The sequence below is a fragment of the Peromyscus maniculatus genome, chromosome 1 (genome assembly GCF_049852395.1).
Source record: "Peromyscus maniculatus bairdii isolate BWxNUB_F1_BW_parent chromosome 1, HU_Pman_BW_mat_3.1, whole genome shotgun sequence".
Lineage (NCBI taxonomy): Eukaryota > Metazoa > Chordata > Mammalia > Rodentia > Cricetidae > Peromyscus > Peromyscus maniculatus.
Genome location: NC_134852.1, coordinates 137,947,083 through 137,970,403, shown reverse-complemented (window position 1 = coordinate 137,970,403; position 23,321 = coordinate 137,947,083). Strand labels below are relative to the sequence as shown.

General features: G+C 43.1%; 1 protein-coding gene across 5 annotated transcripts in view; it reads right to left on the bottom strand.

Moving 5' to 3' along the window:
• Positions 1–23,321, bottom strand: part of Srcap (Snf2 related CREBBP activator protein) — a 52,879-nt gene that overhangs the window by 3,174 nt on the left and 26,384 nt on the right. For 3 of the 5 annotated variants that reach the window (XM_006977047.4, XM_015995920.3, XM_076553005.1), the window contains exons 18-33: positions 23,107–23,293; positions 19,767–19,936; positions 19,159–19,424; positions 18,690–18,977; positions 17,973–18,137; positions 17,516–17,701; positions 17,031–17,297; positions 15,219–16,696; positions 8,251–8,516; positions 7,911–8,113; positions 5,286–5,455; positions 4,932–5,128; positions 4,743–4,857; positions 4,434–4,553; positions 240–434; positions 2–85 (exon numbers count right to left, since the gene is read on the bottom strand). In XM_006977047.4, coding sequence (XP_006977109.1) covers positions 2–85; positions 240–434; positions 4,434–4,553; positions 4,743–4,857; positions 4,932–5,128; positions 5,286–5,455; positions 7,911–8,113; positions 8,251–8,516; positions 15,219–16,696; positions 17,031–17,297; positions 17,516–17,701; positions 17,973–18,137; positions 18,690–18,977; positions 19,159–19,424; positions 19,767–19,936; positions 23,107–23,293 — 4,357 coding nt within the window. The remainder of the gene's footprint in view (position 1; positions 86–239; positions 435–4,433; positions 4,554–4,742; positions 4,858–4,931; positions 5,129–5,285; positions 5,456–7,910; positions 8,114–8,250; positions 8,517–15,218; positions 16,697–17,030; positions 17,298–17,515; positions 17,702–17,972; positions 18,138–18,689; positions 18,978–19,158; positions 19,425–19,766; positions 19,937–23,106; positions 23,294–23,321) is intronic. The other 2 variants (XM_006977045.4, XM_076553007.1) reach the window with 1 other exon arrangement.

The following is a 23,321-nucleotide window of genomic DNA, read 5'->3' as shown; positions in this document are numbered from 1 at the left end:
CTTCTGCCTGCTTGAGCTCCTCTCGGCTTACTTCCTCCAGTGAAGCCTCTAGGAACTTCATGGCATAGCGCTCAATGGGAGTCAGCTGTAGGGAAGAGTCAGTGGATAAACAGAAGGATCTAGAGCTCAGGGCCTATCACCATTATCATCACCAGGGAAGCCAGAAGAAGAAAACAAGGTCTGAGCCCTGGCATAAGTTATGACAGATGAAGAGAAGTGGTAGCGGATCCAACACTAACCTGTTCTACAAGAGCAGCAATTTCCTGTTCAGCCCTGGACATCTCCTCCTCCTCAGCCCCAGGTCGACTGGCCTCCTCTCCCTCACCAGCAGGAAACACATCGTTCTCATTAAATTCTGCAAGCTCAGCCACTTGTTCGGCTTTGGCCTGGGTGGCTGCACGGATATCTTCTTCATCTTCTGCCCGGCACAATGCCTTCAAGGTGTACAGAAGAAAAACAAAGCATATACAAAATAAGAAATTTAAGAATTTGGAGGCCAGCAAAGTGGCTCAGCAGGTAAAAGCACTTGTCCAGCAAGCCTGACAGCCTGACTCTGATCCTCAGAACCCATACCGGAAGGAGACGGACTCTAGAAAGCTGCTCTCTGACCCCCATAAGCATGTGATGGCACACATGTATATAATGAACAATAAAGAAATTTTCAAGCCAGGCAGTGGTGGCGCATGCCTTTAATCCCAGGACTCAGGAGGCAGAGGCAGGAGGATCTCTGTGAGTTCAAGGCCAGCCTGGTCTACAGAGTGAGTTCCAGGAAAGGCTCCAAAGCTACACAGAGAAACCCTGTCTTGAAAACAAAACAAAAAACAACAAAAAAAAAAAAAAGGTAATGGAGCTGGAGAGATACCTCGACTCTAAAGAAACCTTACCACTCTTGAAGAGGACCTACCAGATGGCTTAATTCCAGCTCTAGGGGGAATCCAATCTCTCTGTTCTCCCACAGTACCTGCACTCATGTGCAAATATCCACACATGGACATTGCATATGCATAATTAAAAGTAAAAAGATTTTTTCAAACAAAATAAGAATGTCAAAAACTTTTCAAGGCATGTTGCAGGTACATGCCCATAAACTCAGCCCTCGGGCGTCACAAAGAGCATTGCTGCAAGTTTGAAGTCAGCCTGCTCTTCACAGACTGTTCCAGGCAAGCCAGAGACATGTGACAAGACCCCGTCTCAAAACAACACAAAATAAATCAAGTTACTTAGATCTTGTAATCACATTTTATTTATTTATGACAAGGACAACAAGGTCTTACTTACTATGTGACCCTGGTTGTCTGGAACTCAATGTGTAGACCAGGCTATCTTTGAACTAACAGAGTTGCATCTACCTCTGCCTCCTGAATGCCTGCATTACATTCCTGCAGAAACACCTGAGGCAGCTGGGTGTGGCAACACACACCTTTGATTCCCAGCACCGAGGAGGAAACGGTAGGTAACTTATCTGTGACTTCTAGGCCAGCCTGGTCTAAATAAAGAGACCCCTGTCAGCCAAGTCTTAACAGTCAGACTCTATCTTAAGTAAAAATCTCTTAAACAAAAAACATTTGAATCCAAATTTATATAAAAACAGAATTATACCTGAACTCAGCAATGTTCTGCAACCAGAATTACCAAAGCAAGTCAATACTCAGCATATGATGGAATGGATTTCACTAGCTCTCCCACTAGGGAACAAACGACTTATTTATTTATTTATTTATTTATTTATTTATTTATTTATTTATTTATTTATTTATTTATTTATTTTGTTAGTTATCTAGTTAGTTTTTGTTTTCTTTGAGCACAGGTTCTGTTGTTGTTTTTGTTTTTCCCTAGAGCTGGGAATTGAACCTAGGACCTCATGCATGCTAGGCAAGTGCTCTGCCATTGCACCACACTCCCAGCACCCAAATGACTATTTTAGAACCTCCATCTCTACTTCCTTTCCTGTATAATTTAGCCGTAGAGTTTCTCTCTTTAAAAAAAAAAATGGGTTGAGGGTGTAGCTGGTAGAATACTTGCCTAAATCATTGGTTCCATTCCCAGAAACAAAAACATGAAGAACAAAATCACAAAGTGTGAGGTGGACAGATGGCTCAGAAGAACACTTATTGCTCTTGCAGAAGATGCTTTCAGTTCCTAGAACCTACTTTGAGTGGTTCATAACAGCCTGCAGTAACAGCCTGTAAACTCTAGCTCCAGAGATTCCAATGCTCTCTTTTGGACTCTGTGAGCACCTATACTCATGTACACGCACGCACGCACGCACGCACGCACGCACGCACGAATAATTAAACTGACATCAAACCCACTATGAGCAGCTGCCTATGGGCCACTGAATTAGCTCAGTGGGTAAAGGCAATGGCCACGAAACCTAATGACCAGATTGTATCTTTGAAACCCACATTTTAAAAGGAGATTCCCTGACTCCCACAACTCCTACAAAATTGTCCTCTGACCCTCCACATGTAAGCTGTAGCATGTGTTTACCCTCCCCACACACAATAATTAAATAAATCTTAAAAAACAATGTCTAGAGCATGTGTTCAGTGACAAGAAAGTATCTGGTAGGTAACCTTCCATGATGCTCTTCTACACCTGTAGTTTATTTTCCATTTTTCTAAGAATTATACAACATACTGCATGCTACATAATATACTGCATACTCTATAGCAAAGGCAGATGACCATAGCTAAGTAGCTTTTTTCATCAATCAATGTCCTCCAAGCTTTGAGACACATAATTACTACTTAGAGATGCACCCATCTCTCCATTAAATTTCAGTTATAAGGAAACAGGCAACACCTTTATTCTTGATTCCATTAGTAAACTTGGGGATTCATTCAGTGGCTATTCTGGGTTAGATAAGCAAGTACACCCATGGTGCTGAGTCCAGGGATAATATCAAATCAGATCTTGGCACATTCACCTCAAGTAAAACCCTCCCCCTTAGGCTCACTTAAAGGTAGTTCTGAAAAAATATAAGGGAAAAATGCTTAGAACCAACATTTAAGAAAACAAACAAACAAACAAAAAAATGCAAAGAACAATATATCTACATCTATGGTTCTATGATTTGAATTATGAGTATTGTTCTGGAGAAGAGTTGTTAGTATTGTTGTAGGTTCAATTATACTTACTATTAAAAATTATATGCATCTATTTAAAAGAATTATAGTTTAGTAGGGTTTGAAATGGAGGCCCAAGAATTCCCCTTTTAGATTTATGTACTATATGTGCAGTGTTTCCCTGTATGTATGAGATTTATGTACTATATGTGCAGAGTTTCCCTGTATGTGTGTGCACCTCATGCCTTAAGGGGTCAGGAAAAGGTACTGGATTCTCTAGAACTAGAGTCACAGAAGATTGTGAGCCAGCGTGTAGGTGCTGAGAATTGAACTTAGGTCCTCTGCAAGAGCAGTAAGTGCTTTTAACAGCTGAACCACCTCTCTAGACCCTCCCTCCCCACTTTGAAACAGGTCTCTCTGTGTAGCTGTAGACCAGGCTGGCTCCAGTTTCTTTCTGAAGCACTTGAGTCCTATCTGTAGCCTGTCCTGTACTCCAAGAAGTAGACAATGTCTCAAAACAAACAAACAAACAAACAAACAAAAAAAACCTTTAAAATCTGGGCTGGGAAGATAACTCAGCAGGTAAAGATACTTGCTAATTTAATTCCCTGGAATGCACATAGTGAGGAGATAAACCACAAAACCAAACTAAAAAAAAAAAAACAAAAAAACAAACAAAACCAAGCATCTCTACAGAAAACCACAACCAATCAAAATGCAGAGTCATGGAACCCTGTCCCAATGGATACATCCACAAAATAACTCCACATATAAGGCTCAGGAGACATTTTGGAAGAGGGGGCAAAAATACTGTAAAAGCCAGAAAGATCAGGCAATTTGTTGTGAGACTGTGTCTCTTAGTAATGAGAGAAGCTACAACCATGAAGTCTCACCAATGGCTGCCTAAAAATTAGCTGAACCAGGACAACTGCAATAGACATGCCAAAGTGGATGGGGAAAGACCATGAGGCCACAACACGACACAAAGAACTACAAGCAACTAAGGAATGCTGAGAGCAGGAGGAACAGTCCTCCGCAGGGAAGAGCACACCAACTGGTTATCCAACACCAAATGGTCAGCCCTGAAAACATACGTGAGTAATATTAAATGGACTGAACAGGTTGTACTTATGTATTTCGGAATATACATATAAAAAAAACCCTGTCTCGAAAAACCAAAACAAACAAACAAACCCCAAAACAACAACAAAAAACAAACACAAAAGAAAATCAAACAAAACACCGCTGATTATAAACTGGGAACTAGCAGAAGCTGTACTTGCCCCTGACACATTCAAATATAAATGAAAGCCAACATATATCTAAGCAGCGGTGCTATTTTAGGATTGACCCCTCTTTTGTTACCTGCTCCAAAATATGAGTCTGCTTGCTGGCCACAGCCTCCTCTTCCTCTTCAGGGACAGAAGATGCAGAGGAGCCGGGCGGCTCCTCCAGAGGCATATCAAACAGCTCTCGGATGGTCTGCTGTTGGATATAACAAGGGAAGAGTCAGCCAATGGAATATTACCTCTAGGCCAAAAAACGTTGAGATATGGAAGTACTACAGATTGAGAGACAGATCTGTGGAGGTCAAAGCACAGCTGTCTAGCAAACAAAGGAACTTTCAAGAACAAAAGTTCTCTTCTGTCTAGACTGAAGGGTTTTATTTTGTACCTGTTTAAAATAGGCTGTAGTGAAGTTGCCTCCCTCGATGGCCATGTCTCCCAACATTCTCTTCTGATTTGCCTTTTTTAGAATGTTCTCCTCTACTGTTCGTTCACTGATAAGCCTAGGAAATGGAAGTGGTGTAAACAGCCAAATATATCAAGATATCCTGTATATAAAGAGGAAGTAAGGCAATACCTATAGATGTGGACATCCCGAGTCTGACCAATTCGATGACAGCGATCCTGGGCCTGAGCATCCATGGTGGGATTCCAGTCGCTGTCATAAAAAACAACAGTGTCTGCTCCTGTCAGGTTCACACCCACACCCCCACTTCGAGTTGAAAGGATGAAGCAGAATATGCGTTTGTCTGCATTGAACCGTTCCATCAAGGCCTAAAAGGAAAGGGAAAAAAGATGGTATTTGGAGACTTATTCCTAAAACAAACCAAAGGCTTTTTAATTTTTAAGGTCCCTTCTCTAAGCTGAAAGCTTGAGAAAAAGAAACAGAAGCTGAGGGGAGTCTCTAGAGGGGTAAGGATGCCTCCGTTACCTGTCTCTGCTCAACTCTAGTAGACCCATCCAGGCGCAAATATAGGTGACCATGGTAGGTGAGAAACTGCTCCAACACATCCAGCATTCGGGTCATCTGGGTGAAAATGAGCACCCGGTGGCCCTCTGCCTTGAGCTGCCGCAACAACACTGCCAATGTTTGCAACTTTCCTGAAGAAATATGAGAGAGTACAAGTAGTTAGTTACATGATGATATAGAGAAAATAATACTAGAAAGCTACAGTTGATGGGTAATCAAGACCTTATGCAAAGGTTTCAACTAGTCCATTGAATAAAAACATTTAGCTCTTAATTTTTTCTTTTTCTTTTGTTTTTTTGAGACAAGGTTTCTCTGTGTAACAGCTCTAGCTGTCCTGGAACTGCTTTGTAGACTAGGTGGGCCTCAAACTCATAGAGATCCGCCTGCCAGGGATTAAAGGTGTACACCACCAATGCTGGGCACAGGCTAGGATGTTAAGACATTATCTAGTTTAATGTTCCAACACATAGAAATGATGCTGAGGCTCAAGAAATTGCAAGAGTACTTGTTGCTCTTGCAGAGGAACCAGGTTAGGTTCCCAGCACTCACACGGTGGATCAGAACCATCTGTAATTCTAGTTCCAGGGTATCTGATGCCCTCTTCTGACCTTCTTGGGCACCAGGAATGCATGTAGCACATATACATACACACAGGCAAAGCACATCAAATCAGTGAACCTAAATTATATTTTTTAATTATGACAAACAAAATAACATTTATATTATTTCTAGTGAGAAAAACTAGAAAGAAGACCAATGAGTAAAGATACCTGCTGCCAAGCCTGACAACTTGAGTTAGTTTTGGAACTCACATGGAACCAACTCCCACAGATTGTCTTCGACTTCATACCTTGTGGTACCCACAGAAAACTAACAAAGTAATAAAAACTTCTGGTAGTGTTGGACACCCTGGAGTTACTTTATTGTCAGCTCAAGTTTCAATACATATGTGTGGTGAGGGGTGAGCTAGGGATTGTATTTAGGGCCTTGTGCATGAAGGGAAAGCATGTGCCACTCAGCTGAACCTCCAGCCCAGTTTCAAAAGACCTGCAATTAACCTATTATGGTTTCAGACGTTATTTAAAATGGGGGTGGGGTGGGGAGAAGGAGGCTGCAGAGATGGCTCAATGATTAAAGTATTTGCTATGTATGCTTGAGTGCCTCAGTTTGAATCCCTAGAATCCATGTAAAAGCTGGGATGGGGGTGAAGACAGGAAGATATATATAGCAATCAATCATGAAACTGTATAACAACATGAAATTGCCAAAAAATAAATTTAATCAATTATAGAAAAAAGGTGGAGAGTGACAGAGAAGAATAATTGACATTGGCCTCTGGCCTCCACACTCAAAACATAGGCACATGCACTCACACATACAGAACAGACACATTATATACACAAGAAAATTTCTTTCTCTCTGCCCCCTACCCCCAGCCCAAGTATTACTATGTAGACAAGGCCTCAAACTTATCTTCCTGCTCAAGCTTTTCAGATGCTCAGATTACAAGCATGTACTACCATCCCAGGCAAAAAACGTATTTTTTTGTTTTGTTTTTAACTGAGCAAATATGAGTAAAAATTCATCTTTTCTTACATTCTAGGACATTCAGGAAATTGTCAAGAGTTTTGGTAGTTATCATAACACCATGCAAAAATCAGGAGAATAAATAGGAAGAGAGTTAAGGGGTAAAGATTTCTTTTTTCTTTTCTTTGTTTTTGTCTTTCTCGGCAGGGTTTCTCCATGTAACACCTCTGGCTGTCCTGGAACTCACTCTGTAGACCAGGCTGGCCTTGAATTCATGGAGATCCCATGAGAACTGGGATCAAAGATGTGTGCCACCATTGCCAGCTCAGAATTGATTATGTAAACAACAAATGTTCTTGTGGTTTAAGCCACTGTAAAACTTGCTTTTGTTTCTTTCAGTCAAATGTATTCTATTAAATGAACGGTTCTTGTTTTTAACTGTGCAGGCTAATGTCACCACAAATCATTTCCCATGAACTTTTTAAGGCAAGCTATTGGTTTGTAGTCCTGCTAGGCCTGAAACTTGCTACATAGGCCATACTAGTCTTAAACTTGCAGTAATCTTCTTGCCTCTTTGTCCTAAGTGCTAGGATTATAGGTGTACACCATCATACGCAGCTGCCTTTTTCCATAACTTGTGGGTTTTTTTCAAGACAAGGTTTCTCTCTGCAGCACTAGCTGTCCTGAACCAGCTCCATAAACCAGGACTCAAGAGATCTGGCCTGCCTCTGCTGGGACTGAAGGTTCCTTCCATACTCTGCTATGATGATCTCATTCATTAACTCAAATGAAAAGCAAATGACAAAAGTCTTGATAACCACTGAGTAAATAAATCAATTAACATCACATCCACTTAACTTCCACAAAAGCTACCTCTATGCTGCATCTCTTTGATGTAAATAGTCTTGACACTAAGAGTGCAAAATATTCTGGGTATGCAGAAGTTCAAGGTCATCCTCGGCTCCATAAGCAAATCACTGGCCATCTTGGTACACATGAGACATTGTCTCAAACAAAATTATGAAAATATTGAGGGTCCTGCAACAGCCAAGAACTCACCACAATCATACTGGATGAGTCTCAAGTCAGGGAACTGGGTACGCATATTACATACAATACGGTGCAAAGGACGGGCTCGGGGCCAGAGCTCACAGGCCAACTGCTCCTGGAAGGCTGCCTGGTGAGGGGCCATCCAAGGAGGTGGGTGGCAGGCATGCAGGGAAGGGGGAGGTGCCTCCACAGGAGGCATGACAAAGATGAACCTGTGAAAGGAAAAAAGCAAACAATGTAAAAGACATGACCCTGAAATATCACAGAAGTCAGCACCTTCATAAGCCCTAAGAACAACATCCACTGAGGACCTAAGACCCACTTCCCATCATCACTGAGCCCTGCCAACCTCTCAATGATTTCTGATAGCTGGTCTAGTCGCTGCTGGGGAAACAGTACAGCCTGATGGGCAGCCTCGGTGTAAGTCCAAAAGATGGGGTGGCTGGGGCCAGGAGAACGAGGGCTGATGGGGCTGGCAACAGGTTGGGGCAAAGTACAGAAATCCAGGACTTCAGTCCCATACACGGGTGCCAGGGCCCCATGAGCCTCACTAAGTTGGAAAATCCGTTCCAGGCGTTCAGATCGCTGCTGCTTCCGCTTTTCTTCCAGAGAATCCTAAAGAAGAAAAAACAAAAATTGGTGTACTCAAGAATTTTGAAACAAAACTATAATCTAGATTCTTATAGATGGAGTCTATAGTAATAAGATCTAAGGCAGATACTGTGAGCTTTATCATTTTCAGAATTTGTCAATGAAAACTGCTGTTTTCTCAATGTCAAATGAAATCATCCTCTACAAGAAAAAACTCATCTTTCCTTGTATGCTTATTAAAGCAGAATTCCTGAACATCAAAATGAAGACCCACATATCCAACAATTTATAGCATGGCTGATTTGTGGCAATTTTCTTATGTAACATTCAACTTCAGGACATCTAACTTATTTTCTTGTAGTAGGTCCATGGAATGTGAATGAACACTTGCATGCACACACACAAATAAATAAATATAATTTAAAATCAGCAGATAGAGTCAGGTGTGCTGCATTTAATCCAGCACCCGGCTAAGGAGGGGCCTTCTAATGAGGAAGCAAAATCGTTCTGCATGATGGTGGAAGAAAGACTGGGAAAAAGCCAAGAAAAACCTCAACACTTCATGCTTTACTTAGGCGATAACCTAAATGATTTTAGATAAACATACTTTTCTGTATTTTGGGTACACTTTAAAAAAAAAAGATTTTCTGCAAGTGTATCAATTTTTCTTTTTCTTTTCTTTTCTTTTTTCTTTTTGGTTTTTCGAGACAGGGTTTCTCTGCCTAGCTTTGCGCCTTTCCTGGAGCTCACTTGGTAGCCCAGGCTGGCCTCGAACTCAGAGATCCGCCTGGCTCTGCCTCCCAAGTGCTGGGATTAAAGGCGTGCGCCACCACCGCCCGGCTTATTTTTCTTACATAATTTAACTTTAATAGTTCATTTCAAGTTCTGTCACTGTGAAAGAAATAAAATTTCATAATGTGAGGTTAGAAACTATACAGTACACATTAATAGTAATTAACAGTAATAGACATTAGTAGCAATACAAACAAATATGGGGTAAGGGTTGCCAATGAGAACTAGTCAAATCACCCACTGTATAAATAAAAGGCTATTTTTTGTTTTATGTACATAATTTTTACCTCAACCAAATAATCAGTAGGGTATATAATTAAAATTCCAACTAGAATTATATGATAAACCAAGTAAGTTCAAACCAAATATTGCCTACAAACATTATAGAATACTTATAAAATACACTAATTATTCATGCAAATTTGTATTTGAAGTTATATAGCACACATATAACTTAAGAGTCATAATTATCAAACTACTCCCATGCTCCCTGACAAGATAAACCATACCCCCCCAATACATATATTTTTAGTATTTTAGCATTCACAAACACATACACTAAATATGTAGGACAGCACTTTTTTTTTTAAAGCATAACTTATCAGTGAATTTTTTAATGAATTACAGTAGGAACTGAAGATATACTCTAAAAAGTATTGACAGATATTTCTGGTCCTATAATTCTATAATCCTCATAGTGGTAAGATATATGGTAGATTTAAACGAAGTCAGACATCTCTTCATTATTCTGATCATTCTACTTCTAAACAGATACAGACCTTGGGTTTAATCACCAACACAAAAACAAAAACAATTTTAATGTGGTGTATATGCACAATTGGGTTTTATCCAGCTATAAAGAAAAGTCAAATTGTGAAATATGCATAAAAATGTATGGAACTAGAAATATAATGAGTAAGGTAGTCCAGTCTCAGAAAGATGTTACATGTTCTCTATCCTATGTGTGGATCCTCGTTTTGAAATTTTAAATTTGAAGTGCCTGTAGAGACCAGGAAGCTATAAGGGGGATAGAACACATGACATTAGAGCAGCCATTCCCAACATGTAGGTCATGACCCCTTCACAGGGGTCACATATCAGGTATCCTGCATCAGATATTTACATTATGATTCATAACAGTAGCAAAATTACAGTTAGGAAGCAGAAACAAAAATAATTTTATGGTTGTTTATGACTGTTAAAGGGTCTAAGCATTAGGAAGGTTGAGAACCACTGCATTAGAAGCAGAGACTATCAGGTATGGAAAGGGATGTGGGTGGGGAAAAGGGGAGGACAGAGGATAACTAAGTGTGAAGAAATCATAAAGAAACTTGTAAGCTAATTTAAAAATATTCAGGACACTCATTCCAGGCCAGCCTGCTAAGCTCCAGAACAGCCAGGGCTACATAAAGAGATCCTGTTTCAAAATAAATAAAAATAAGTGTGTGTGTGTGTGTGTGTGTGTGTGTGTGTGTGTGTGTGTGTGTGTGTGTGTGTGTATAATTAAGGGGTAAGAAATATGACCTAACATTTAAGAGGGCTCGCTCTACAACTGTGAGTACCTGAATTTGGATCTTAATACCCAAGTCACACACTAGTCAGGCACACTAATTAATGCCTGTGGTCACAGCACTGCAGGGGACCAACAGGAGAATTGTGAGGTTTGTTGGTTCCAGGCTAGCCAGGAAAATGTAAACCCCAGGTTCAGAGAGCACCAGGTCTCAAATTAGTGAACACAGATAGAGGACCCTCGATGCCCTTTTCTTAACTCTCTTTCCCCCTCAAGCACACAAATACATACTTTTGTGTGTAGGTGTTTTGTGTGCACCTATGTCTATGGACCATGTGCATACAGTGTCCCAGAGGCCTGAAGAGGGTGTTGCATCCCCAAGAACTGGAGTCATGGATGGTTGTGAACCATCCCATGTGAGTGCTGGGAATTAAACTCCAGTCCTCTATAAGAATAGTGCTTTTAACAACTGGGCCAACGCTCCAGCCCATACACATTTGAAAAAAAAAAAAAAAAAAGAAGACAGAAAACAAGAAGGCATAAGCAGGTAACTTATTGCATGGGTGGATAAGGCTATTTCTAAAAGCCATAGGCCAGTTATCAAATGAAATCTAGTTGCCAGGTATGGGATATCTACCTATGAGTTGATTGATGGTCAGGGAGAACCCAGAAGGCTCCCAAACAACACAGGCTGTTCTTAATGCTCTTGGCTTCCCCCAAGACAACATAGTAAGACCCTATTGCAGAAGACTCCACACATTTTGGGTAGGGCCTAGCTGTCATAGTACCACAAAATGTCCAACAAACTACTGGCAGAGTAAAGTCAGCAATGGTCTTTTCTGGTTGTGAACCCTACAAGTTATAATACCAACATGCCAGGCAAGATGTGCCTATTAGTTTAACAGTAGTATGCTATGGAAGTATCCAATTGCTTTCTGCTTGGGTTTGAGTCATCCTCCACAGGAAGGAGGTTGGTACTTTAAACCTGCCCAAAAGTCCGTGGCTGGGCTGGTAAAATGGTTCAGTCGGTAAACACTGTCAGACAAGCCTGACTACGTAGTTGACAGTGCCAAGCTATATCCAAAACATTTCTATGTTTAGATCATCTTGTACTCAGATAACCACAATTTAATAACCACCCCACTCACGCTCATGTGAGACAAATTAAATTCAGTGGGCCACCAAGGATAAAACACAAACAAAAGACTTTCAAGTAGGAGGGGGTCTGTTGTGGATTAGACTATTTGTTTCACTACATAAAGATGTGTTGTTTAACTATGTAAAGATGTCTTGCTGTTTCCCTTGCCTGCCTAAGGCACCTCATTGATCTAATAAAAAGATGAATGGCCAATAGCTAGGCAGAGGAGGGACAGGTGGGGCTGGTGGGAAGAGAGACAAGGGGAACCAGGGCTTAGCCAGACAGGAAAGCAGGATGGCAGGACATAGGTGAGGTAAACAAGCTTCGGGGCAGCACATAGATGAATGGAAATGGGTTCATTTAAGTTAAAAAAAAAAAAGCTAGCTAGAAACAAATCTAAGCTAAGGCCAAGCATTCATAATTAATAATAAGTCTCTGTGTCATGATTTGGGGGCTGGTGGCCCAAGAAAGGCTGCTACAGGGAACTTGGGGGAAAGGGTTCAACAGGGTTGGGAAGGAATGCAAGATAGTTGTGGAGGGTGAGATGGCCAACACACACAAACACACCTTTTTTAATATCTATTTTTATGTGTATGGATGTTCTGCTTCCTATATGACTGTGCACCATGTATGTGCAGTGTTCACAGAGGTGGGTGTCAGATCCTCTAAGACTGGAGTTACAGATGGTTGTGAGCCACCATGTAAATACTGGGAATTGAACCCAGGTCCTTTGGAAGAGTAGTCAGTACTCTTAACTGCTGAGTCACCTCTCCAGCCCACTACTTGTTATTTTTTAGGTTTAAAAACAGCTACAGAAAGGCTAATCCCAAAAATTTTTGACAAGAGCCAGAAAATAAAATGGGGTGGGTGGGAACTTGCTAACAGTCACCTAGGTATCCTAGAGCTTAAAAGGTCAACTTATCAGCCTAAAAATTGGAAAGACCTTGATTGATTTCTTTCCTATATCTGTCCTTCTAGTTTGTCTTTAAAACTACCAAATTATTGTCGGACATGGTGGTACACCTCTTTAAACCCAGCAATTGGGAGGCAAAGGCAGGGGGAATCTCTGTGGGTTACAAAGCAAGTTCTAGGACAGCCAGAGCTGTTACATAGAGAAGCCCTTTTTCAAAAAAGGAACAAAACAAAACAAAACTTCTACCTTTTGTAAAAGCATTCATGATGCTTATAGTTTTATGTGATTACATTGTCTTCTTTTCACTGAACTGCAAACATTATATAACATGGCTAATTTTTGACCTGTTCACTGTACTTTTGATATTTGGCATAAAAGTAGGTTCTTAATGTTATCACTGGAGATAGTTCTTTGGTAGAACTCTTGCTTACCACAGCGACAATCCTGCATTTGATCCCTGGCATGGAGAAGAGGGAAAAAAAAACAAAAACAAAAAAACCTGGAACCCAGGTAACCATTCTGGGGGAGGAAGAGGAAGCCCACCCCACACTTTTATTCTTAGCATTTGGAAGGCAGAGAGCTACGTAGTGAGACCTTGACTCAAAAACTTAAAAACAACCAAAAACAAACAGAGAAGAAGCTATTCACAGTTGACAGCTGCTGGGAAAAACAATGTCAGTTTTGTCAACAGAGTAACACTGGGTCTATCAACCACACTACAGAGCAGGCCCCAAGATCAGGAGTAGTTGGCCAACACAAATTAGCCCCACTGTGTGTGTGTGTGTGTGTGTGTGTGTGTGTGTGTGTGTGTGTGTGTGTGTGTGTGTGTGTGTGTGTGTCATGGTGGTGATGGGTTGTTACTTTTAACAGAGAGAAAAAACAATGAAGGTGGATGGGTGGGAAGGTCGAGAGGGTCTGGGTGTAGTTGGGGTAGGGTAAAGAACATAATCAAAAAATTTTTTTTGTTGTTTTATTTTTCAAGACAGGGTTTCTCTGTGTTGCCCTGACTGTCCTGGAACTCGCTCTGTAGACTAGACTCATCTTGAACTCACAGAGATCTGCCTGCCTCTGCCCTCCTTAGTGCTGGGTTTAAGGCGTGCACCACCATGCCTGGTGATCAAGATATATGAAATTCTTTAATAATAAATAAAAACATTAAAAGAGAAGAAAAGAATTCTTAGAACTCAATAGTAGGCAAGCACAAGCGCCCAGGTTTGATCCCTAGAAAATGGAGAGGGTGGTGGACAACCTCCACAGTAATTTAAAATGGCAAATAATCTGAAGACATCTCTTCAAAGAACATACACAAACAACTAGACACAATGTGACAAGATACAAAGACAGGCATCTTAGCATAGGTCAGAAACCACAGGAAGCAAACTGAGGCAGGAGGATCATGAATCTACAGTTAACCTAGGCTATGTAGTTAAGTTCCAGGCCAGCCTACACACATAGTAAGACTCTCAGCATTAAACAGGGGGGATGGGGGGTGGGAGGGAATGTGGAAGGAGCAATGACTCAGAGTTTCGAGATTAAGAGTGCCAGCATTGGCTGGGCATTGTGGCACACATTCCAGGATAGCCAGCTAGCTACAGAGCTTTGTTGTGAAATTGTCTCCAAAAAAGTTGCCAGCGTTTACATCAAGAGGCTCAAAATAGCTTATAATACAGTTCAAGGGGATCAGATGCCCTCTTCTGGCCTTCAAGAGCACATGCACACACATGTGCACATATAAAGATATATAACATACACAAAATAAACATTTTAAAAACCTTTTTTTAAAAAGGGGGACTAATGCCAGACAGTGGTGGCACAGCACTGGGGAGGCAGAGGCAGGCAGATAGATCTCTGTGAGTTCGAGGCCAGCCTGGTCTACAGAGTGAGGTGCAGGATAGGGCTACACAGAGAAACTGTCTCAAAAACAAACAAACAAACAAAAAACAAAAAAACCAACTAACCAACCAACCAAAAACATAAAAAAGAGAGAGCAAGCACTGGTAATATAGCTCAGTGGTGGAACTTTTGCTTAATAAAGAGTAGAGGTTTGACAAAGAAAAAACATCATCTCTGATAGGGAGAAAAAGACAGGATAAGATCTGAAGGGAATAGCTGGAACTTTCTGCTCCTGGGCTATTTAATTTTGTACTGTTGAGTTTACTCTTTGGTGCTGGATACAATCCCTAGCACCAAAACCCAAACTAAACACCCCCCGAGAAAGTAAGACATTAATATTTCTGTTTTACAGACTGGAATACACACCCACAAAACAGGAGTCTTATCCAAATGTGACTTGGCCCCTGATAACACTACACTTTGTAACAACACTACAAGAAAAAACTCAATTTCCAATTCCTTTGTGAAAGTAAAACTTACCAGATAGAAAGGGGAACGAGGTGGTGGTGGGGGCTGGCGTCGAGGCCGGGGCCCACTGAACGAGGTAGCAGTGGGAGTGGGGCTGGGAGGACCAGATCGCAAAGTCAGTGTCTCAGGCTCATCCTTGGGAACAGACAGCCGGTTGACCATGGTGGCAGGCAAGGAAGCGGCACCAGATGCCGAAACGACGAGGGAAGACGCCTGGGAAGCTGGGGCCTGTGTTAAGGCTGGGGCCAGGGCTAACGTCTGGGTGGCAGATGGACCCAGAGCGGGCACAGGAACTGGGGCAGGGCTCAAGGTCAGTGTTTGCACCGAAGTTGGGACCAGGAGTGAAGCAGATGATGATGCAGGAGCCAAAGTCAGTGTGTGAGCTGGAGTTGGGCCTACTGGAGAACTTGGAGCCAAAGGGGGTGCTGGAGCCAGAGACAGTGTTTGAGTTGGACCCAGTGGTACTCCTGGTGCTAAAGACAGTGTCTGTGCTGGCGTTGGAGTCAATGACAACGTCTGAGTTGGAAAGGGGCCCTGAGGACTCCCTGTTCCCAAAGAATGTGTCTGAGATGGAGACAATCCACCAAGAGTTGCTAAAGCTGGGGTTAGGGTCAATGTCTGAGAAGAAGCCAGGCTTGAGAGAGCTGATGAAGCTGGGGTTGACACCATAGTCTGAGTTGATGAAGGAGCCAACACAGGAGTTGAAGCTGATACCAGTGATGATGAGGGTAAAGGAGTTCCTGGCATTGATGGTGGTGTTACAGATGGAATCGGAGTCTGTGATGGAGCCAGAAGAGGGACAGAGCCTGGTGACGGAGCCAGAACTGACAGTGGAGCCAGAGGAGAAGTTGGAGAAGGGCCCAGGATTGCTGTCTGTGAAGCCGCCATAGGAGTCAGAGAGGTGGATAAAGCCTGAGATGTAGAAGGTGCTGGAGCCAGAAGGGAAGCCTGAGCTGGAGCTGAACTTGGTGATACTGGGAAAGGACTGGTTAGAGCTGAAGCTGGCAGCAGGACAGGTGAGCATGCTGGGGCCACAGCTGAGTTCAATCCTGGAACATGTGAAGAGGTGGTAGCCAGCAACAGAGAGTGACCAGATGTCTGAGGTGGGGACAGGGCTGGAGTAGTGGCCAAACCCAGAGCCAAGGCTGACACTGACGGGGAAACCCCAGCTGACGCCAAAGGTGGTCCAGAGCCTGCTGAGACGACAGCCAGTGCTGGAGCCACACTGGTCAACAGAGCTGGACCTAAATCTGAAACAGGCAAGGGTGCTGTGATGGGGATGGTCAGTGGAGCAGAGCCTGGGGCAGACAGTGTGGTAGGGACCGAGATGGGAAGTGAGGATGACACAGGGACTGAGACTGTAGAGGACACAGGACTAGCAAGGGGAGAGGAATTGTGAACTGTCATGGGAGAAGAGGCTGGCCCAGGGAGTGAGGATGGCATGTGCAGAGAAGAAGAAATGGTCATGGGAGCAGCTCCAGGTGCCGATGCTGTGGAGACACAGAGGACAAGTTAGCTTCACGAGGAATTATTTTTCTGCTCCTGCTACTACCTGTCCCAACCCTTCCACTAACCCACAAGCTCCACCAATTTCCCAGAAACCCTTCAGTTCCACACTACGAGGTCAAAAATTTAACAAGTAAGGTGGTTTAGCCTTTCTTTCTCTAAGATCCTGACAAATGTATCTTAAATAGGTCAAGGCTCAAGACTCATAGTAAATATGCTAACAAAGGGATCTTTTGTGACTTGACTAAGAAACCTTCAGGGCTACCAATGTGTCATTCATCTGATAAAAATTTCTGGCCTCAGCCATTATGAACTCACCACTGACTTCAGGCGAAGGACTGTGGACCAGCTTGAGGAGGGGCCTCACTAGAGTGGGTGTTGGTATAGGGGCACGAGTAGTACCCAGAGTGGGTGTGGTCAGACGGCTAGGGGTTAATGTGGGGCGTGACGTCAACACAGCTGGAAGCCCAGAACTTGAAGGTCGAGGTGCCGGTGCCAGTGGTGGGACAGGTGTCAGTCCATCCCGAGGGGCTTGTCTTACTACAATCTTCACCACGCCTGTATTGTTCACCATGGATGACGGCACTGCAAGAGGAAGCCACATTGAGAGGAAGGTAGAAAACAAACAAAGAGACCCAAAGGATGCAAAGTCCAGGGGAAAGAAAAAGTGGCAGACAGATATTGGAGATACTGGCAGGAGACACAACACTGAGGGAAGGCTAGACACACAGTTGGCTCAGGACACGCCTGAAAGGACCAAGGCCAGGTAAGGGCTGAGTAAATACAAAGGCCAAGAGCCTCACCCTGGTTAGCAGCAAGCGGAAGGCTGAGGCCAGTGGGGGCAGGGGTGGTGCTGGGGGTCGAAGAAGGCAGCACAGAGACAGGGGTGGGGCCAGGGGTCGGGGCCACGGCCTGGATGAGGGCCACATGGGCAGGCTGGCTGATGAGGTGGTGCTGCCCCCCTGCTGACACCAGGTGCACCACATTCCCTGGGTTAAGGGAAAAGAGAGAAAGAGAGAAAGAAAAAAAGAAAGAAGCACCTATCAGCCTGAGGGCAGAGGCAAGAGCAAGAGAAAGAATAGGCAAGAAGTAACAGCTCTAGAATTAACCTTACCTATTTTTAGCAAAGACCCCTTCCAACCATTCCCTCTGGCCCTACCCACCAAAGCTAAGGAACATAAAGGCTGACATCTAAAGAGTCACACAAACAAAGACAGAGTAAAGAGGAAAAAGGCAGGACAGGGGGTGGGTTTTACCTACTTTGCAGCGGGCGGGGCTGCCCCACAGCCAGCTGGCGCACCTGGGCACCAGTCAAAGTCAGTTTGTTGCCCTGGATTTGGAAGGTGAGAGGTTTGCTTCCCCCTGCACTCGCCACTGGACGTTGTGCCAAGGAGGCCAACTGCCCGATGCTGACCACTTCTCCAGCTACAAACAGAGAAATCCTTATGCACACAGGACTCGTGCTGTCCAAAAGCCCATCCATCTTAGACCCCCACACAGCACCTGTCTTCCTGAGTCTAAACCTTCCTCCTAATTTATCACGCTCGAGAAACTAAGCCTCCCCTGGGAGGGAGCCTTTGTGTTCAGTACCATTTATCTGTAACTTCCTTTACACTCTCGGATGGCTTGCGAGCTATCTTTTTACCTTAATTGATTTGTCTCATGATTTTGCATCCAAGAGATGAAACTCAGGGCCTTATACATGCTGGGTAAGTAATTTACCACTGAGTTACACCACCATCCTCCGAATACTTACCTTGCTGAGCTTACCACTATTTACTCATCTATGGGCCATCTCCCCTATGGAATAAACTGTGAATTTCTTGACATCTCTTATTTATGATTTACCATTATCTAGCAAAACACCTAATGTGAACTAGCTGCCTAGAACTTGGTTTTCATGCTTTTCCTACAGCTCTCTAGCATGTAGCGTTTTTATCCCAAGACCCTCAACACATAGGCCTGATGATAACTTACAGGGCAGACGAGCCTGCATTTCAGGAGATAAGATGAGGCGTTGTGGTGTAGAATTCGGAGCTGGCACTGCTGTAGTGGTAACAGTTGCTATGGTGGTGGAAGTGGTGGTAGCAGCAACAGGAGAGAAAGTGTAGCCTGGAGGCACTGTGAGGGGCTTCAACAGGCTAGAGGAGCCTGGAGGTGGAGCTGGGCTCAGGCGAACTGGGGCAGGTGGGGCTGGCTTCAGTGACAGGGTTGGTGTGGGAGGCCGTGAGGTCCCACTCATGACTCCCATGGGGGATGGCAACACTGCAGATACAAACATCTGTCAGATACATCTTGACAAACGCCTTAGCTGGGCTGCAAAATCCTCCATACTACCATTCCTTCTAGCCTACTGAACATTATGCTCCCTAATCCTTGAACTCTTTTAATTTCACTACTTTGTACCTAGAAGTAATCCCATTACACTTGGTTCCATTTAACTCACCCTGGGGGAGAGAACCAGTATTTGGCTGCAAGGGAGACAAGAGAACAGGTCCAGGCGGCCGGGAAGCAGGAACAACTGGGGTTCCGGCAGGCGAAGCTGACACCATGAGTGGTGCTGGCAGCACTGGGGGGACTGGACCAATGGTGGGCTGGGCTAAGACCTCAGGGCCTGGAGGGGGGCGGACTGGGACAGGGCCAAGGGGTGCCCGTGGGCTGTTCACCACCACCACTGTACGGCCTTCTTGCTTGGGCACTGGCTGCAGCATCCTATTAGGAAAAATTAAAGGGTTAAGGAGACACAGAAGGAGAATGAGTAACAAAAGAAACTAAGACAAGTCAGGAAGACTATACAGACAAAAAGAAAAAAGAAGAGAGATCCCCTTATGGAGAAAGTGGTACAGAGAACCGGAGATCACCAGAAAGTACCAAGAGAAAACAAACACATCAGCAACACAGGTGTCCCTCTCAGAGCTCTTCCGTCACTTGCTTCCCAATCCTTTACAGCAAGCACACTGAAGCAACCTGCATGAACTAACCTAGCTTACAAGTCTTTCTATTTCAATTCCTCCTTTTCAAGAAACGCATCCCCTTATTCCTTCATGCATGTACCTGTTGACTTTCATCTTGACTGGCTTGGGTCGAGGTGGGGGATCAGGAGCAGTAGCTACTTCTAACAGAATGCGGCGGGAAAGACGGTGGCGGGGTAGAAATGTGTCAGCCTCATATCGAGAGACTCTACCCTCCAGGCCAATAAGATCAAACCGACCCATGTCAATGCGCTGCCACAAGAAGAAACACAAGGCATGTTATCAATGGAATCATTTTGGTAATGTCTTGGATATGACATCAAAAGTAAAGGTTAACAAAAGAAAACTGACAAACTGGAGTTTAATAACTAAACAACTGGTTTCATAAAAAAAAAAAAATCAGCCATGTCTTGGATACGCACAATTTCTAATGACATAAAAATGATCAATAAGCACACGAAAAGATGCTGAAGATAATCATTAGGGAAATGCAAATCAAAAATCAAAACTACAATGAAATAATAATTCATATATTAACATAGCTATTACTTTAAAAAATCCTTTGGAAAGGATGTGAACAGAAGCCCTGCAACACTACTTGAAAGAAATGTAAAATATATAGCAGCAGCTATATTAGAAATAGAATTACCACATGATATAGAAACTTTTTTTTTTTAAACTGGCATTATTTCTTTCTCTTTCTCTCTTTTTTTTTTTTTTGGTTTTTCAAGACAGGGTTTCTCTGTATAACAGCCCAGGCTACCCTGAAACTCCATTTGTAGACCAGGTTGGCCTCAAACTCACAGAGATCCACCTACTTCTGCCTCCCAAGTGCTGAGATTAAAGATGTGCACCACCACTGCCCAGAACAACTTCATTTTTGAGCATAGATTCAAAATAGGAAGCAGGGACTCAAACAAATTATCTATACATTTATAGTAGCATTAGTCATAAAAGCAGAAAGGTGGGCTGGGTATGGCAGCGCATGCCCCTAACCCCTGCATTCAGGAGGCTGAGGCAGAAAAGATCTTAGGTTCAAGGATGACCTGGACATAGCAACACCCTGTCTCAAACAAATTTTAAAAACTAAATTTATTCATTCAAAAGGCAAAGCAGATGCCCACTGAGAGATAACAAAATAAAATGTAGCATTATCCACACAATGAAATTACTATTTAGTATTAAAAAAAGAAATCTGTCTGAGAAGAGCACCTGATGCCCTGGTTTGGCTTTGGCTTCTCCAACAAAAACTCTCACCTGGAATTCCTTGATTTCCACCCCGCTGGCCAGCCCTATAAAAACTCCCAGGCTGCTAGCCCCCACAGTGAGCCAATTCTTCAAAGTCAAAGTAAGGCTAGCATATATTCTGGAAGAGAAGTGAGGAAGTGAAGTGGACAAATTGTGGGCCTCGAGAGTTCTAGTTTCTGTCGCCCTCCCCTAAGCAGGACAGATAATTAGTGTGGAAAAGGAATCCTGTATACCGACTACCCATGCAGTGAGAGGGCACTTCATTCCACTGCAAGGGACATTAATGTCCCATCTCAGGAAATTGCCAACCCTAGCCTCTAAGCTACAAAGGGAAAACCAGGTTTTGTTTTGCCCTTTTCCCCCCCACAGTGGAGAAAAGAGGGAAGGTGAAAGAGGACTAGGCAGAGTTCCAGGTTCCTTAATGAGTCTGTCTCAAGGAGCACTATTTAAATGTATGATGGGAATGAAAGGCTGTTATTGAAGTTGACATCCAAAATGGCTCCATGATTCTGATGGAGGTCCCTGCTACCTTCACTCAGTGGTTGACTCTGAACTAGGGACTCATGGGTGATCTGACAGCCTGCCACATTTCGCAGGCTATTTGTCAATATGAAAGCCAGTATCACTTTGCTGGAGCTCAGACTCCAGGCTTTTTTTGCACTTCAAGAAAAGAGTAAAGGAGCCGGGTGGTGGCGCACACCTTTAATCCCAGCACTCAGGAAGCAGAGGCAGGCGGATCTCTGTGAGTTCGAGGTCAGTCTAGGCTACAGAGTGAGTTCTAAGAAAGGCACCAAAGCTACACAGAGAAACCAAAGAGTAAAGGAAGAACATCTCCAAGGAGCTACTTCTCTCCCTCGCCTCTCTATCCAGTTCACATCTGAGACTGTAAATACATGTTAACAAAGTGTTTTGTGGTGATCTTTTCTCTATTCTCTTGTTAACTACAGCCTATTATCAACATCTTATTTGGGGGAGGAGGTGTGATGTTGTACATAAAGCTTGTTATTTATACTGCTACTAAACACTGGGATTACAAACTCTGCCACTATGATCTGAATGATAAAAATACCCCCACTTTTTTTGGTATTGGGAGCAGGGTATCCAAGTCTCAGGTATTGCAGGGCTAGACTAAATCTATATGGTTGAGGATGCATTTGAATTTTTAATCCTCTAACCTCCACACCTCACAAGTATGGACCACCGTGTCCAGTTGATATGGTGATGGGGATTGAACTCCATGTTTTGTGCATGCTAAGCAAGCATACTCTCAGCTGAGCTATACTCCAGGCCTAACCTTCTCTTTTAAGGTCTATTAACTTTAAAAATGGGCTGGGGGAGGACTTTTTTACATATGCTACAGTGTGGAAAAACAAGTACTTTATGACTTTATTTCATCAAGTACTCAGAATAGTAACAGAGTAGAATGGTAGATGTCAGGGGATGGGGGAAAAGGAAGAGATGTTCAATAGGTACAGTGTTTCAGCTTCAGAAAACAAAAGCAATTCTGTAGATGGATGGTGGCGATGACTGTACAATATAAACGCCCTGATGTTACTGAAGTGTAGACTTAAAATAGGTTAAAATGATAATTTTGTTGACTATATTTCACTATTACAAAATTAAGGGATTCAGGTTCATGGCACATGTCTGTAATCACAGCATTTAAAAGGTAGAAGCAGAAAGATTAGGAGTTTGAGGTTATCCTGGAATAGATGAGACCCTATCTCAAAAGGTGGGAGCGAGCAAGCCTGGGTACATGCTTTTGATCTCAGTACTGGGGAGGCAGAGGCAGGAGGATATCTCTTCAGCGTGGTCTATATAGTGAGTTCCAAGGATACATAGTAAAACCCTGTCTCAACAACAATAACAAAAAGGTGGAAGGAATAAGAAAAAAATAGTATTTACTAAATAATAATAGATATGCCAGACATTTTCAAAAAGTTTAAACTTAATTCTCAGGCACATTGCCTATAATCCCTGCTTTTATGGATAAGGAAGCTCAGGCTTATAATTAACTTGCCAAAGGTCACATGACTAGAAAATAATGAAGCTAGGAAAATAGTACTGAGTTGATGAAATAAAGAAATCATAAATATGCAAAAGGTCAGACCCTAAAGAAGAGATAGGAAGGAAGTTTGGATAAGAAAGCACTAACCTTAGGGAAAACTACATACCTGGAGTGGGTGGACATCAGTGGCCCTTAGCACCAGAGAGGCGGTGCTAAAGCAGATGCCTGGGGTGATGAAAGGGGAGGTAACAGGTCGAGGGTCAAATAGATTTGGATGATTGCAGACTTTCCGCAACTGCATCAAAATGTTGATGACACTCATGAAATGGCCTGTAGCTAGTGTCTCCTTAGTTCTGGGGAAGAGAGGAAAAATAAATAAGG